This window comes from Anser cygnoides, chromosome 5 (assembly GCF_040182565.1).
Source record: "Anser cygnoides isolate HZ-2024a breed goose chromosome 5, Taihu_goose_T2T_genome, whole genome shotgun sequence".
NCBI classification, from domain to species: domain Eukaryota; kingdom Metazoa; phylum Chordata; class Aves; order Anseriformes; family Anatidae; genus Anser; species Anser cygnoides.
In genome coordinates, this window is record NC_089877.1 from 41,288,665 (window position 1) to 41,305,992 (window position 17,328).

General features: G+C 36.2%; 1 protein-coding gene across 4 annotated transcripts in view; it reads left to right on the forward strand.

Moving 5' to 3' along the window:
* Positions 1-17,328, forward strand: part of MIPOL1 (mirror-image polydactyly 1) — a 189,190-nt gene that overhangs the window by 25,615 nt on the left and 146,247 nt on the right. For all 4 annotated transcript variants that reach the window (XM_048059868.2, XM_048059869.2, XM_066998058.1 and 1 more), the window contains one exon: positions 3,034-3,113. In XM_048059868.2, the coding sequence (XP_047915825.1) occupies positions 3,041-3,113 (73 nt within the window). In that variant the 5' untranslated portion in view covers positions 3,034-3,040. The remainder of the gene's footprint in view (positions 1-3,033; positions 3,114-17,328) is intronic.

A 17,328-nucleotide genomic window follows, 5' to 3' on the forward strand; every position in this document is an offset into this window, starting at 1 on the left:
TCTAACAATGATACGTCCTTTTGAATAAAGCTTTTTTTACAGTCAATTTATGCGTGTGGAAAATAGTCAGATACTGGCCCCAGCATATGATTCTTTCATGTGCTGCTGTGTGCTGCACTGGGAAGCATCTGTTATTTCTGTAGAAGGCAAAATAGGTAGATCTGGGATTTCTTTAATTAGTGGGAAGATATTGGTTAATTTATATTCATATATGTAAGTGGTTTTGTACTTAAATATTTAGAGTGAATTTTACTTGACTATTGCTTATTATGTTCATCAGATAAAGACTATTTTTCCCCCCTCGGTTTCTTTGCTTAATGTATACATAGTAGTCTTAACAAACACAGATTAAATAAATAGATAGTGAATAAGGAAGTCAGTATTTAAAATTAATTCCAGATTTCGGGTTACAGTTTCATCTTGTATTTTCAGTTTTGTTTAAGTCTACCAATATACTTTATTTTAACCTCCATCTTTATTTTGATTGTTAGATAGATTGATTATTAGCAGATTGTATTGAAATTAAATTAAAGAAAAACCTTGAAATAATTGTATTTGATTTTTTTGATGATTCCTCCTGAGAAAACCTTCATGGTTGTGTCCAGCTGCCGATAGGTGTTGACTTGAAATTTAACACTGAATAATAGTTTGATAAGTTTAGATTTCAAAGATACCTTACCTTTGAAATACCCACTGTAAAGCTATATCTTGAATGATACATAAATGTTGTACATAAGTTAGATACCCACTGCAGTGTTCTTGTATGTGTTCAGAACAACCAGTTTACTTAGTGTATGGAATATTTGGTCTTCTATTAACTAGCATTTTCTTTCTAATAATGGGGAAAGTATACTGAGAACCCTAGGGAGCTCCTCAAAGGTCTGTGTTTCACTTCGATCAAAAAGGTCGCCTTAATCTGATATCAAAAGTATGTTTATTTTCTGTAAGTTTAAAACAGAAAATACCTGTTAATTAACAGAACATATTTCCCCTACGAAGACAGTCTGTGAAATGAGTCTCTTGACTTCTTTCTCCAATTATCCATTTGATATGCTCTATTATTTCCAGGAGAGGGCAGCATTTTCCTACATGAGGTGCTTGAAAGAACATGCCCTGCTTAGGCTGTCAATGTTTCTTGTAATTACTCCCAGTATATTTGTTGCTTGCTTATGAATTAACTTGCATTTATGGAACTAAATCATTCCAATCATTTAATTACACCTGAGGAGCTGAACTATAATTGCTTGCTTCCAACTAGGATCTGATATGGCTTGAGCAGTATTAATTTGGTGTTTACTTTTCTGAGTGCTAAAAGCATTAAAATGATTGTGCAATGGGATTACATTTTACTAATTGCTGGCATTCATTAGCTGGGTAAATGGCGAGGAAGAATGACTGTATATTGTGGAGGGATAAAATTATGGTTTTAAATAGTATATTACTAGGCACATTAAGGCCCTAAGACATGTTTTAAAATACTCCAGAGGTTATTAAATACCGTATTTTCTTCATGTCTTGCTATATGAATATCTTATTAAAATACTGCAATTATTATGAACCTTTTTGTGCAATATGTAGGGAAATGGCTTCATTGACAGAAACCTATTTCTTGATATTAATAACCTTCTATATTTTCAGCTAATCCAAAAGTAAATGAGGAACTTAGGAAAAGATTGCCAACTCCAAATCAACACAGTTACACAGAATTGAAAAAGAAGCGTACAGCTTCATTTAAGGGACTTCTGTAAGGAACTCGGTGTTCTGCGATATGGCGTGAAGTGTGTTTTTTTTTTTGTTAAGACCTAAGCACATCAAATCAACATTTTCTTATCATGCCTGTTTATAGTTAACAACAAATACAAGCTAGATATGCATTTCTTGAATAAATGCTAGTCTTGAATCTTAAGTATTTGCAGAAGTAGTATATTTTTTATAATCTGAGATATAAAAAAGAAAATATCTGCCTCTGGTGTCGTATAGGAAAAAAAAAAATTGTCTCCTACTTTATTAATTAAAAATATATGTCCTGGTGTATTGCACTTGAAATTTAAAATGTTTATGTAATGTTTTTTGGTTTTGATTTAACTTCTACGTTTATCAACACATTGACAACACTTTGGGTATTTTCATGATCTGGTTATTGCATCTTCAAGGCATGTGCTGTATCTTTTTAATAAGTGTAGAAAAATTTTTGCAGGGAAGAAATACAAAATAAGCATAATGATATAGTAAAAGTTGAAAAATTGTTCTTTGTATAATACATTTTAAAGGAGATGCCTTTGTAAGTAATAAAATTTCTGGTAAGCTTACTATATTAGCAAGATTACTACTTTCTTTAAATTTTTAACCTATAACAATATATATTTTAACATTAAAAATGTTACATAGTAAAACTAACATTTTACTGTAAGGCTTATGTTTGAGTTTGAGGGTTGTCTTTTGAAGATCCTCAGTTACATAAAGTGTTGCAACCATGTAATTAACTGTATAGTCTGAAGCAATATGTATGCAAATAGTAGGATGTGTTAAATTATTTAGTTGTTTAGAAAAACATTCAAGTACAGAGTTGGCATGGTCAAGGGCCACTTCACCTGTATTTAGCCAGGAAATTCAAGCAGGTGAAAGAATGTTTTAAAGTGAAGCAGATACTACCATCTGTAATAATTACCAAAGTGAGCAGTCTCATTCCCTCAAGAGTGAACTATTCGGTGTGGTTTATGCTGTGCTCAGTAGCATGTACTTCCAAGATCAGACTCTAGAACAAGAAGACAAACTAATAAACTTCGCCATGAAGGCATTGCATGCTGTAGAAAGCTGAACTAAACCGTAATGTAAACTAGATGTGTGAAGAAAATATATTTTATTGAGAAATACAATTTAACACTCTTTGTTAGAGTATACAGACTTTATTGTGCTATTATAAATATTTTTAAATCATTTGTCTTGTAAATTTTCTGTCAAATGAAAGCAAAGTATAAGTGTGTTGTAATGTATTGTTTCAAGTTTATTTATCTAGAGTTTGCTTTATTTTAGCTCTGAAATGTTGGAGGAAAAACTGGAGTCAGTGCCAGATCAAACAAGTTCAGAAGAACAAATGGAGAACTCGTCAAAAGGTAAGGACTTTTAAGATATTACTAAGGAACCTCAGGTGTTGTACCAGTGCTAGGCAGTGACTGGAATGTATTTGTTCTTGCCGATATATAGCTGACTTTGGAAGAAAAGAAAAGGAAAAAAAAACCACTGCCTCTAAAAAGTATTTGGGTTAACAGGAGAGCAGCTACAAACATGATTCCTTCTAGACTTCTATATATGTGCAGGCAAAGGAATGTAACACATCAGCTTTATTTTCTGGGTTATTGAAGCTGGTTTTGTACAATCCTAACAAGTTTTATTTAAGTTCTCAGCCTGTATATTGCACTTACCCTATTTAAAATGTTGGAGAGTAAACAACAAATCTGAAGTCTCTCTTAAAATAACTTTCTTTGCTATTCATACCTGGCCGAAGTATGATTAAGTCATCTACTAATATTAGCAATTTCTCACTATTACCTCAACCAAATGTAGTCAGTAAGGTAGTCTGTGAGGTTGAGAGGGCCTTGGTTAATGTGGAAGGAAGGGTATTCATCCTTTCCATGGTTCATGGAGTTTTAATCTTGATGAGGATGGAAGGTTCTTTCTATAGTTGGATGACCACATTGCTGTTCTAAGATACGTTTTTCTATGCTTCATGGGAGAAACTTTAGAAAAAGTTTAATTTGAGAGCATGTTACGTGACTGACTTACTGAGAAAAGTGTTGGGAAGTGGCCTGTGTCTACATAACAATTCATAGGTTGAAGAAAACACAGACACAGGAAGGAGACCTTCAGTACATCATAGAAGGGTGGATTTTTTCAGGAAGTGGCTATATGTAGGTTGAAAGAAAAAAATGGAATAGTTGTGTCAACATCTAAGATGCCTCTTATATGGGAGCCTGATTTGATTTTGTTTATTTCTTTTGGGGAATTTTATCCTGTGTATTCTTTCTAAAACCGTAATAAATGTCAAGTTTCTCATGAAGAGAGAAGGAATACTCCATCTTGGAGATAATGCATTTCTTAGTAATGTAAAGGAATTCCTATCTATATTATTGTGTATAACAAACTACTTGTAGACCCCTTTTAATTCATGACATTTTGAGCTATTACTGACCTAAGTTAAAAATGTTTTTTAATCAAATACACTGAAAACAAAAATAGTTATGGTGTAATAACTTACTGGAGAACTGTATTCGGACAATTTATATTTCAAATGTGTTATGGCTTAATCAGATTTAGTATTCTTAGACCTTTAGGGGTCAGCATACCCAAAGAATGGTTCAAAAGGTTAACTTTTCCAAAGTAGGCTGAAAGTGAATGCCATGAACTGATTCTCTGTGAAATATTTTCTGTCCAATTGCAAGAAATGATGTTTTTTTGCAGCTATCAGATACTTTAAAAATCGGGTAGCTACTGAGTTTCATGTGTTTTCTTCTTCTGATGCAGTAAGTTAATATTTTGTGCTATTTAGAAAGCTATCTCTTCCAAGCTACCATTTAATGTATTTGTCAATCTAATGCAAGTTGTTGTATGAACACAGAAAACCTTAAAAGAAAATGTGATATACTCTATTTTTGTGTGTGTCAGTCATTAGTAAGTCACATAATTTCTTTACACTTGTACTCTTAGGACATTTAAAAAAAAAAAAAGGATTATGAAGTAAATAAATCTTGTCATACTGGTTTGGATAAGGATTTTTTTTGTGAACTTTTATTTGAGTGTTAACAAGTTATTTTTTTCTTGTCATAAAGATGGCATTTCAATAAAATAACAGCAACAAAATATTCATTATGTACCCTTGGTTCTATTACATTTTCTCATTGAACTACTATATCAAAGTAATTTTAATCTTCTGTTTAAGTGTCTAAAGTTGAATTGTGTGTCCTTCTGTGTTCCACTTTCTTTATCTGTGATATCTTTCCTTTTTGCAGTGGGTACAGTACCATATCTAGCTGTTCTTACCTTGTAACTTGGAAGTTAAAAAAGGTCTTTTCAGAAAAACATAGTAATGACTTATTCAGTTTTTTTAATAACATAATGAAATCTTAGAGATTATTTTATTTTGTGAAAAATAAGTACTCTAAAGCATGTCTGAGATTAAGTTAAGCTGACTAGTTGAAAATTCAGTCAAGCAATCAGAATTAAGAAAAAAAAAAAGGTACTGAAAAGTAGTAGATTTATGATGGCTGTGTGGGATAGTATGTTACCTGTTAATAGAAGCTATAAAATAAAATGCTTGAAAGAAAGTCAGTATTTAAGAAAAATATATCTGAAGTGTTTGAAAGTTGAGAATTTATTTTTAATGTTCTGGATTGTTTGGAATGTGCTTGCATGGATTGAGTACATCTGTCTGTCTCTGGTCTGGTATATTAGAAAGGGGTAAGTGCAAGGCTTATTATTTTGGGTTTGTATCTAATTTAAATGTACTGTTTATCTCCATAGGATCCAGTTTTTAATAGGGTAGTGACTTTTCTCATTTCTCTCTAAGAATACTTGAGGGAATGTATCACGAGTGTTGGCAGCAGGCCAGTGGAGGCTATAATTTCCAGATGAAAAATGTTCAGAATACAAGCTAGAAAGCGTAGGACCATAGTCCATTATATAAATAAACATATATTAGCAAATAGGTGCATAGCCTTACATTTTGCAGTGCACTGCACCTGGATGGTGGTGTTACTTTTACAGGGTTTACATGCATGACAAAACCTGCACAATCATTAATACTGTGAAAACATAAGAGGGAACCTGAAATAGGGTGCTTTCTGTGTTTACACATATTCAGGACTTGATACATCAATTTTACAAAAAGGCTAGCAGGACAGCAAAGTGGTGAGTGTGCAAATACTGAAGGTAAATTTGTGTCTCATTTGGCTCATACCATGTACTGGGTTTGAATGGGTGCAGGTATACTTGTTCTGTATTACATTGTCTTTCACTGTTGTAATCTTTTGCCTTGGTCATATTTCTGAGTCACCGTGATTTTTAAGGACAGGGTAGAAATTAGGAGGAGTCTTTCAGTATAAAATACTGTTTGTTTTGTTTTGACAACAATGTTATAATTTTGCTGACTCCAGAAAGGAAAACATTGCATAATTATTATTTACATCTCATAAAATGAGATAATTGATTGTTTTTAAAGGGACAGTGGTTTGCTTCCTTTCAAAGATAATTGTTATATTTTATTCCAATGCTTGAAAACTATATATATTATTTTAAATCACTACTTAAAGTACATACTGTAACGTGTGTCAATGAACCAGTTCCACCTGTAAGAATTTGATGTCAGCTTTTACATGATAAATACAGGTACTTTCACCGTAGCTTCTTGTCCTGCAAAACAATGTTTTTGTGGCTTATAAAAATGCTTTAAAATTGCATGCCAGCAAACTTCAGTTCAAAGGAGATTCTTGAAAGAGACACAGTAGTGTAGATTGGAACAGGATCGCAGAATCAGCTTGTGCAGGGAAGCTGGTGGTGAGCTGTTGTTTTCTAGTCCTGCTCAACTGAGGAAAAATAGAGGAGGAGGAGAACAAGTATGTAAACCTAATGAACAAGTTAAGTGTATATGTAGCTGCTCAGACACAAGTGTATGCAATAAGCTTATGCATAGACAATAATCTTCATTGCATTGTGCGCTTGTGTATGCATTTGTCTTGCGTGAGTGAATGGTGCTTGCTGTTTTGATTTGTCTTCCATGTATGCTTTGCTTTCAGCATCAAACATACTCTGTGTAGCTGCCCATTTCCAAGTGGCAAGGGTGGTAACAGGTTTCTCTGTCCAGTATTGGATGCAAAAGAGAGGTCAAGAGGATGATCTTGCATGAGTCATACATAGGAATATTAATCACATTGGCTCATTAATAAACATTCATGCTGAACAACAGTAAGAATGAAAGATGAAGAAAACACCTTGCTGTGGAAGGGGAGTAGTGTGCCATGACTCAGGAGCTAACAACAATTGAAAAATCATCAAATGCTATCTGATCTTTCCTGTAAATATAATCATCCTTTCATTTGTATAAATTCTCATGTCTCCTTTTTGCACCCCCTTCCATTTCTTTTACATTTTGAATGGTTAACTACAATGCATTTGTGGCCCGTCTGCATGGAGAAACATTCCTCATGAGAAGCACAATTAAGTCTCAGGTATCTGCCTGACTCATTAGGATGCTGTGATTTTGTTAGACCCTTTACAATACACCGAAAATGTGTAGCACCTGATCTATGCTGAGTCCTGCAAGCACTAAAGACGGGGAGAGTGCATACTGAATCATTTAGGTCTTTAAAGTTTGAGTGCAGCTAAATTCAGAATGTCTTGAAACGTGCTCCAGGAAGGAGCAGTGCTTATTCCCATGGTGATTGTTACGTGGTGCTCCAGAAGGACCTTCAGAAGACCTTGCAAAAGTACAGAAATTTGGTTATTTTCTTCTGTATAAACCTTTGGCGCTTGTATTTTAACAACAGCTAGAATGAAGCTTAAATTCAGAGTTAAGACATAGCAAAGGATTTCATTAAAAAAAAAGCATGCTCTGGTTCTCCAGGGAATGCACTGGAGACTCTCATCTGAGAGTTCACCTACATCTTTAGTAGAGCTTTTACTTGGAGTAAAGGGTATGTGGGTGAGGTGTCTTCCTGATACTTTATGCAGAGTGACCTTTCTCGTAAGTCGGACACCTGAAATTACAGTATTTTTTTCTTAACTAATCCTAAAGCTGTAGTTTTCTGGGATTTTGTTTAGAACACTAAATTCAGCAAAGCCTTAGTTGTTTGTTTGTGGTAGGGGAGGTTGAGTACATTTGGATAAGAGAATTTTCACTATAATTAATGGTCATCAGGAAACATGACCCTGCCTAGATAAAAGGGAGTTCTGGATCATTAAGATTTAGATAATGGAAGGGGTTATATGTGAAAAGCAATTGTCTGGGATCACAATAGCAAAAGAAAAATGGGATAGAAAGGTTTACTTTGTTTTTAGCTGTTTTAGGAAACATAAACACAGCATGCTTAGTAAAAACTCTAGCAGACACTATGTTTGGAAATTATGTAATAACTCCATATAGGCTGTAATGATATCCTGAAACCCTGTATTTAAACTAACCTGAATTACAATGAGAGATAAACAGAATATTTACCCATCCCTTATGAGCTGCTGCTGATATGTAAATTTATTCTTCTACTTTGCACAAATATACTTTTGAGCTACTGCTTAAACACTTCAAGGTCCTTAGCCAAACAGTTTTAATGATGCCTCCAATATTATGAAAGTGTGACATTTGATGAATGCCTTGTATAGTTGTGATATCGGGGAAAGTGTAAACAAAAAACGCACATCAAGTCATCGTGCAACACCTAGATAATTTATAATTTTACTGTTTATATCCATCTTGACATTTTTTATCTGCCAAAGGCAGGTTTCATTTGGAATCTTAATCTGAGATTTATTTGGTGGATCTGGAAATCATAGCTAGAGTTCCCACAGGAAATGGTCCATCTACCAACAGATTAAATGGCAGTCCTGCAGTTGTTAAGGGAGCTCTGCATTTAACACACATGCATACTCATTCAGTCAGCACTGTGGAGAAAAATTAAAGTAGTAACCCAGGTTTAGGAACAATGTAGCTAAAAAGTCCCATATTTGCTGAATGACAAAGGGTTATATAGCAGCATTTCATTTTATTATTCGTGCTTGAATTTCTTGTTTGCTTTGTTGAGTCTGCTGACGAATACTAATAAATGCCTGCAACAATCCAGACGAGAGATGCCTGGCAACAAAGCTATGCGGTGGACCTCCCTGATCTTCTCCAGTTCACAACCTGACCTTTTGAAAAATTGGCTGGGCTAAGCTGCAGAATTTGGGTGTAATGGTTATTGTTAACTCCAGCTTTAGGATTTATTAATTTGTGTGATCAAGACTTACCTATACTTCAAAGTTTCAAAAGACCAAACACAATCATCCATCCATTAGAACTAACATTGTGTTTCAGTGAATCCCACGTAGTATCTGCCTAGAGATTCTGCTATTTTGATGCATTCAGAATATAAAAATGCTTTTTCAAGTGTGAGACCAATCCAGTGAAAATCTGGTGTCTTCTCAGAGACTAATATTTTAAAATAACAATATGTTAATGAGTTGCAAACGGAGAGTGGAATGCCAAAGGAAATGTATGATATTTACACATTAATAAATGCATCACGATTAACTGCAGTAACTACCCAAATAATGATTGGTCACATATTTTAAGGACTTAAAAGCATTTTTCTATTTTAAATATTCACCAGTTTGTACACAATTGCTTTTTAGATGCAAAATAGGAGAGCAAAAGACTTGGTAAGAGACAGATGAGGGAAACATCATTACTAAAATAATCAGAATCCTCGGAGAATTGTAAAAATTGCCTTTGCCAGAATAACTCCAACTGTTCTTAATCTCCCTCTCAATTTATTTCTTTATGAGGGGTGTTGCCAGGGTTCCACACAAGCACAGGTGAATAAAGAAGCATTCAAAGTAACACAGATGTACCCCCGCTTAAATTGCTAACACAGAATGAATTCACTGTTCTCTTTAGATTCCTTTAAGGAATTAAAAAAGGAACCATTAAGCTTCTGAGTTTTGTCTGTATTTTAGTTGACAAAAAGGTATTTTCAGGCCTTTTTTGTGTGTGTGTGTACGCGTCATTAGAGCAAGCTAAGACAAAATATAACGTAGGTTATTTTTACTTCATTTGCAGAGACCTTTTTCAATAAAGTTCCAGTAAAAATACATTGGGTTTCTTGACTGTGATTTTGGACTTCGTAAATGTTTAACTGTAGCCAATGATCGAGCATTTGAATTGCATTGTTTTGTTAATCTGACTGACTTCTAAAACAGTTTTAATTGTTCAAAAGTTTTCTGTATTAAAACCATACTCAATGTAAAAAAAATAAATAAATTTCTTCTGACTACTATTGGAATTACAAGAAGTTTGTGTATACTGTACACTGCACATCTGTCTTCTAATGTAGAAATACTACAGTCTGTCATGTGAATGAAGATCATTGTCATAAAGGAGTGCGGAAGGATACCAACCTAGCTATTTTAAATTCCTCTTAATCTTTTGGTTATATAAACACTACTTTATCATTCATAAGTAAAAGTGATTTTTTTTTTTCTTGGAGTCCATTTGAAATTAATTGCATTTTGTAGTATTCAGGCTGCCTTAAGCCCCTCTGACAGAGGAGAAAAAGAATTCCAGGTCTCTGAGGAGGAGAAAGGAACAAGAAGGGCTGCCAGTGAGGTAGCATGTCCTCCAAGATCCAGCATGGAATGATGCCTTGGGCTTCCACAGCTTTATTTCTACCATGGCTTGTTCAATGACCTTAGTCCATTACTTCATTAATCACTGTGTGCATCAATCTTGCTCACTTTAAAATTACTATCATGGTGCTTAAGTATCCTTTGCAAAATACCGTGAGAGTGTCCAGAAAATGTTGTTTTCAACATTTATTTTGATGAGTTTGTCATTTGTTTTGTAAAGTAAGAACACATATTCTGTCTCACTAACAGTTGCCTCATCCTTTTCACTTGAGCCATGGTGCTCTCTGCATAGCCAAGAGTTATGATTGTTGGGGCACTGAGTGTACAATGCATCTATATGGTGATTTCCTCTTCATAAGTGCCAAGCCCTTGGCACTTTTCATATGTGACATTTTGGCTAGGCAGAGCACTGAAAAATAAAAAATATTAGCTTCGTATTACAGAACTATTTCGATTTCAGTCTTCATGTGTTATTAGGTTCCTGTGACTGTATTTCTGTCTTGCAACACAAGTGAGACACTTTGAATCTTACTGAATAATCACCTTATAATTTGCCCAGTTTTCTTTAAACACTAGGAAAAGTGTGTCATAAAAGGATAACTGCTTGCTGTTAGTTGCAAGTTATTGGTTCTCAGTAGACTACACTGCATTGAAGGGGGCTAAGTGACTGCTAACATAAGTAAATCTGTAGTAAAACCAAAGGTGAGTAAAGCTGCACTTTTGTTTCTTTTGGAGAAAACACATCTAGACCTTGTACTTTTTGTACTGAGCTCTTGTAATTGTTTTCCAGAAACAAGAATTACTTTCTTCTTGAAAATAAGTACAGCATCTTTCCATGGGATTAACTCTGAAAATTTGCTTGCAGATTGTGGAAAAGTTAAAATATTGAGCAAAAAGTTAAAAATAATAGAATACTCTTTGAGATATGCATGTAAATCACGTATGTTGTGTCTGTGTCAATTTCAATAGGAATGAAAGACGAAGATCTGAAAATGCATAAATCCTAAACCAACTCCTATCTTTCCACTTATGCCAAGGAGCAGGATTAGATTTCTTCCACCAGCTTCATTTTCTTTCTTTGCATATTTATGCATATAAAATCCTTTAATTTTGTGTTTCCCACTCCTTTTCAGGTTTTATGCCTTTTAATCATTCAGTATGGGGTGAACTGTTGAGTCATCTGAGCTTTTCACAGACACTGTGTTTGGTAGAAGTTGCAGTAGTTATACACCCAAGTGAATGGATGTTTGTCTTTGGCAGAAAGGCTGAGTTGTCATTTTCAGTTCATCAAGGAATATTCAGCCATAGTACTAATTTAATTGTCATAGCTTGAAAAGTTGGTAGTTACCAGGTTCAAATTTTCAGTTCGACGTTAATGTAGAATTTATATTTATTTATATGTATTTTTATCTAAGAATTCAAGTCAAATGGCATTAGGTATTATGAATTTAAGACAATTCCATAAACCATTTTTCACATGAAGCAATTAGAGATTGGTTTTTGTTAATGCAGCAACTGTCTAGTGCTGTCTGAACAGCTTGTTAAAACATTCACAAGTATGTGTGCATTGTCATACATGCATCCAACAAAAATCACCTTTTCAGAAATTTGTGATATTATTAATGCACAAAATCTCTAGATAACTGGAAGGTTAACAAAGAAGATCATCTAGTCTAGCAAAAATAAAAAGAAGGTGAAGCTCTTGAGTAGAGATCTGACACACTTGAGTTATTGCAGGAGGTTGAGGTAGATGCTTGGTTTGTAGGTAGGTAGGGGTAAGAAGTATTTTTAAACTTTACTGTGTCCTTGCTTTCCAGGGGGAATAGGTTATTTTGGTATAGGGTTGGGGTGGCTCTTTACTTTGATTGTTTTCATTGGTAAATTACTATTCTCTTTTGGTACCTGAAATTCAGTTTTTGTTATTGTATAAAAGCAAAAACAAAACAACAACAAAACAGATCAAAGCTGCATTGTGGTTTATACTGGGAAGAAAAACTACAGGTTAACAATTAATTAGTTTGTTAACCACTGAATTTTAGGGGAGGTTAGTCACTGAGGTTGTAGTCAGTTCCTCAAATGCAGCACCATGGTTTCTTCTGCATTTTTTCAAATGTTTTTAATCTGACAGTATCATGTAGGAAGAGTAAGCTACCTTATTTGCAGTCAGCTTTGCTTTTTCTCCCAAAATGTGTATGGCTCATTCTCCTCCTTCCTGGTTGTACTCGTTTTCCTATTCTGCCTCTTACTCCCATCCCTCTAGGGGTTCATTCATTCAGTCATTTGGGTAGACAAGAACATGCTTTGTCTGTGCTACAGACCAGCTTAAAACAAATACTTGGAAGCTAGAGGTAGCAAGTGAAGCTGACTTGGAGCATCCACAAGGGCTTCCAGTGTCCCCATAATCAATTACAGGCAGATTTGTAGCCAACCATGTATTTTGCACTACTGTGTGCATGTTCAGTTCTTGTTGTTGTTCCTGATTTTTCCTTTATTGTTATTTCTCAGAGATCCCCCCTGCAAACCTCTGAGCTGACCACAGCATTTTGGTTGGTGGGATGTTAAAGAGTGCAGACAGGGGAAAGGAAGTGCCCACCCAGCTTCTGCTGAATGATGGGACTGCTGAATGTGGTGCGTGGTGCACAAGGGAGGCTACTGCTTTCTTAGCCTTGCGGGTGAATCTCTGCCTTCTGTGCACTTACATCTTCAATGCTTCTTTCCATATTATCAGTTTCCATACTACAGGATCCCCTAATGTTCTACTTTCACCTCTCTTAGTGCCAATCCCCCTTTTCTGAGGAAAAAGCTCTGAGAAACAGTGGCTGTCTTCAAATTGTGTTAGGTTTAATGTTTTTATTTGGCTTTTTTAACCACTCCCAGCTTAGCAGCATTGAATTCTGTCCTAGCTTTACTATTTCAAGCCATGACAGCATTATCTTCCCCCTACTTCCATCACAATCAATTCCCAGCTTTAATTCTAGTGTCTTTATATTCCTTCTTCCTAACATTTGCCTTTCTTTCCCTCAATGTGAATGAGGTATTCATTTGAGATAAATACATAAAACAGAAGATCAGCTTCTCCCTGTAGTGAAATATTAATCTGGGCTTCTGAAGTTGTTCAATTCTGTATGGAAAATAAGTTGTTTAGTACACTCAAGAACCAAAATCAATGGTGGTGATACCACTTAATGAAAACTACACCGTTTTTTCCAAAGCTTGCAAGGCTATTGTATGCTTTCTCTGATGTTCCTTGTGCAGCCTGATTATTGCAAATGCTACTAACTCCCCAGTGTGTCTCTGCAGCATTGGTAATTAGTGCACAATACAATTTGCAGGAGGCATGAAGAAAAGCACTGAAGTGCATTGCTACTTGGTTTAAAAGGAAGACAAGAATCTATCGTATCAAGGTCTAAATTACATGTGGTGGGGAACAGTGCGCTGTAGATCATGGAGAAGTGTTTTTAAAAATAAAAGAATTACTATGCCCATTGATCTGACTGTTCACAACATCTTCCCCAAAGCATTCTCCTGACAGATTTAGCATGTTGACAAAATTAAAAAAATAATAATTAATAAAAGAATTGCAGCTCTATTAAACAAGCAAAAAACCCTCTAACCTTAATGCCCTTGGGCAGGGTGCTTTTAATTCAGAGGGGATGAGGCTGCTGTCCTCCTCTCTTTTACAAAGCCAGCAGGGGGAAAAACAGAGCTTCTGTGTTTCATCTGTTTCCAGGAATGCCACTTACAGGCTTGCTGTAATACTTCTTCTCAGTCTTACCTATGTCCCTGAGGGAATTGATTTGGATGAAGAGGTGTGCAGCAAATGTAAGTTGCTTAAAGAAGCAGCATTAGCAGTAATAAATGCCAAAACAGGTATAGTCCCATGATAAATTCTTCTTTTATTTTCAGCTGGTTTCCTTTACAATCTTTATAGGCCTAGGGATTTAACCAGGAGTTCACATCATCATGCGGACCAGTGGAAGAAGCCTCATGTTCACAGGTCCTCATGGGGGACTGCAATGATGCTGATAATCTGCTGGAAGGCCAATCATAGCAGGATACAAGTGATTGAGGGGGGTTTCTGAAGTCCTTTGATGACAACTGTCAGATGCAAATGATTGAGGAGCCAACAAAGAGAGGTGTTCTGCTGAACCTCATACTTAGAAACAAGGAAGAACGGGCTGTGGGTGTCGAAGCGGGAGGCAGCTTTGGCTGCAGTTGCTATTAAATGGCAATTCTATATATGAAGAGGAGAGAGCAAGGCAAAAAGCAGGACCTCAGCCGTGGGCTTCATGAGAGTAGATCATCCTCTGAGATCTGCTTGGAAGAATCACATAGGATACAGTCTTAGAGAGAAGAGGGATCTAAGAGAGATGGTTGGTATTTAAGGATCACCTACTCCAAGCTCAAAAATGCTCTATCCTGGCAAGCAGAAAATCAAACAAAGGTGGTCAGACACCTGTATGGGTAAGCAAAGAGCTCCTGCCTAAACTCAGACATAATAAAAAAGCATACAAAATGTGGAAGCAGGGGCAGGTGGCCCAAGAAGAATATAGAGATGCTGTCTGATTGTGCAGGTATGGGATTTGGAAAGCCAAAGCCCACCTAAAGTTGAACCTTACAATGGACATGAGGAGAAGCAAGAAAGGATTCTACAGGTATCTAACGAACGAAAGGATGAGGGGGGAAAATGTTGGCCCACTGCTTAAATGCAGTAGGGACTGTGGTGACAAAGGACATAGAAAATGGCCACGTTACTCAATGTCGTCTTCACCTCAGTCTTTACTGGTAAGATCTACCTTCAGGAGTCACACCCCCTTGAGACCAGGGGAAAGTCGGGAGTAAGGAAGACTTAAGCCTTGGCTGAGGAAAATCAGGTTAAGTAACACTAAGTCCATGGGGCCTTACTGGATGCACCCATAAGTGCTGACAACACTGGCTAATGTCATTCTGAGGCCACTGTCAATTGTCTTTGAAGGATCTTGGTGACTGGGAGAGGTGTCTAGGGATGAGGAAAGCAAATGTCACTCATGTCTCCAAAAAGGGTAAGAAGGTTGATGCTGGGAACAACAGACCAGTTGGCGACACCTCAGTCCCCGTGAAGGTGATGGAACAAACTAATCCTGGAAGCCATTTCCAGGCACATGAAGGACAAGGTGGCAACTGGGAGTAGTGAAAATGAATTTACTTAGGTGAACTCATGCTTAATCAACTTGGTAACCTTCTAGAATGAGGTGACTTAGCCTCTGAGGAGAGAGCAGTGGCTATTTTTCCTTTTGAGGCCAAGAGAGCTGAGACTGAGCTTGCAGAAGGGAAGTCTCGGGGCAGGGGGGATGAGGGATCTTATCAGTATATGTAAATACTTGATGAAAGAGAATGAAGAAGTGGCCAGATTCTTCTTGGTAATGCCCATTAACATGACAAGAGGAAACAAGTACAAATAAAAACGGATGGAATTTCCATCTGAATACAAGGGAAGAGGTTTTGGTTTTATTTTTACTATAAAGGTGATCAAACACTGAAACAGATTGCCCAGAGAGGTTGTGGAGTCTCCCTACTTGGAGGTCTTCAAAAGCCACCTGGAGATAGTTTTGGGCAGTCTGCTCTGGGTGGCCCTGCTGGAGCAGGGGGCGTTGGACCAGGTGATCTCCAGTAGTCCCTCCAACTGCAATGATTCTGTGGACTCTTTTTAAAGTCCTGGCACTAAAAGTAGCAAATTAGAAAAACACAAAATGTGAAAAGAGAAAAAAATACTTAGTTAATTACTCTTATGTTAACAGTGTAAATGTGGTACACAACATCATCTAATGTTTTTAGCATTACGGAGCAAGAAGTTTTTTCTTCAACTCTTCCATGTGCTGTTGGTGAAAGGAGAGTAATGCCTAAACTAGGAGCAATTTCATGGCAGTACAGTCGCTGTTTGTTGCAACAGATATGTTGTGCTTGAATTCCTCAAGGGAATGTAACATACTTTACCCAAGGCACTTCAAATGTATGTGGCTTATGGAAAATGTTGATGGCCAAAGGAGAAGGGGAGGAAAAGTTGTTAAGGCAAGTGAAGCATTGTGCTTCCCCTTCAGCACGTGAGAGAATAATTTGCAACATTTTTTATATGTATATGTATATATGTATGTATATGTATATATGCACACACAGATGACTGTGTCTTAAACAGGAGAAGCGGACAGGATGATTTATTTGACTGGCAGTTCTTTATAATATAGATCAAATGGGAAACACATCTCAACCAGGTGTATGCCTCCCTATAAAAGGCTTTGCAAGTATTAAAATTCAAACTAGGCTGATTTTCAGATAGTAATAACTAGAGAGGATTCAGAAGTTAGCCGTGTATGTTGCTATTCCCAAGCTGGGGAAGGTTCTTAGAGTATAAACAACGATTTTTTAATGCTTGTTCTTTTAGAGATCATTCATGCTATATGCTGCAAGGAGGATCAAGAGGTTAAATCCGGTTTTAAAATGTAGCAGGTCTTTAAAGGAATCTCTGCTCACAAACCTGCAGGATTTTGAGCCAGTGAACATTTGCTCAGAATCCAGGTGGCTATGTTCAATTTCTGCATTAGCTGTGAAAGGATCTGATTTGAGGAACGTGTTTCAATCACAGTACTGGAAGCACAATACTGGATGCAGTGTTAGGTTATACTTATTAATGAATGTTTTATCAAGTTATGGTTCCCTCATGTTTATTACTACTCAGAAACAAAGATTCTGCTGCATTGTTGACTGTTCTTCTAGTATGAAATCCAGTGGTTATAGTTTAGAGAGTATATATGGTGAGGGTAGACTCAAGAGGACTTATACTGAGGTAGATAAAGAGAATATAGATCAGCCATGAGCACAAGAACATTTCCACAAGATAGTAATGCACAGCTTTGCATACAAACTTTTTAAACCAACTTCAGTCAAGCCACAAGAAGCCATCTCTTTGTGCCTGTGCCATTGTTT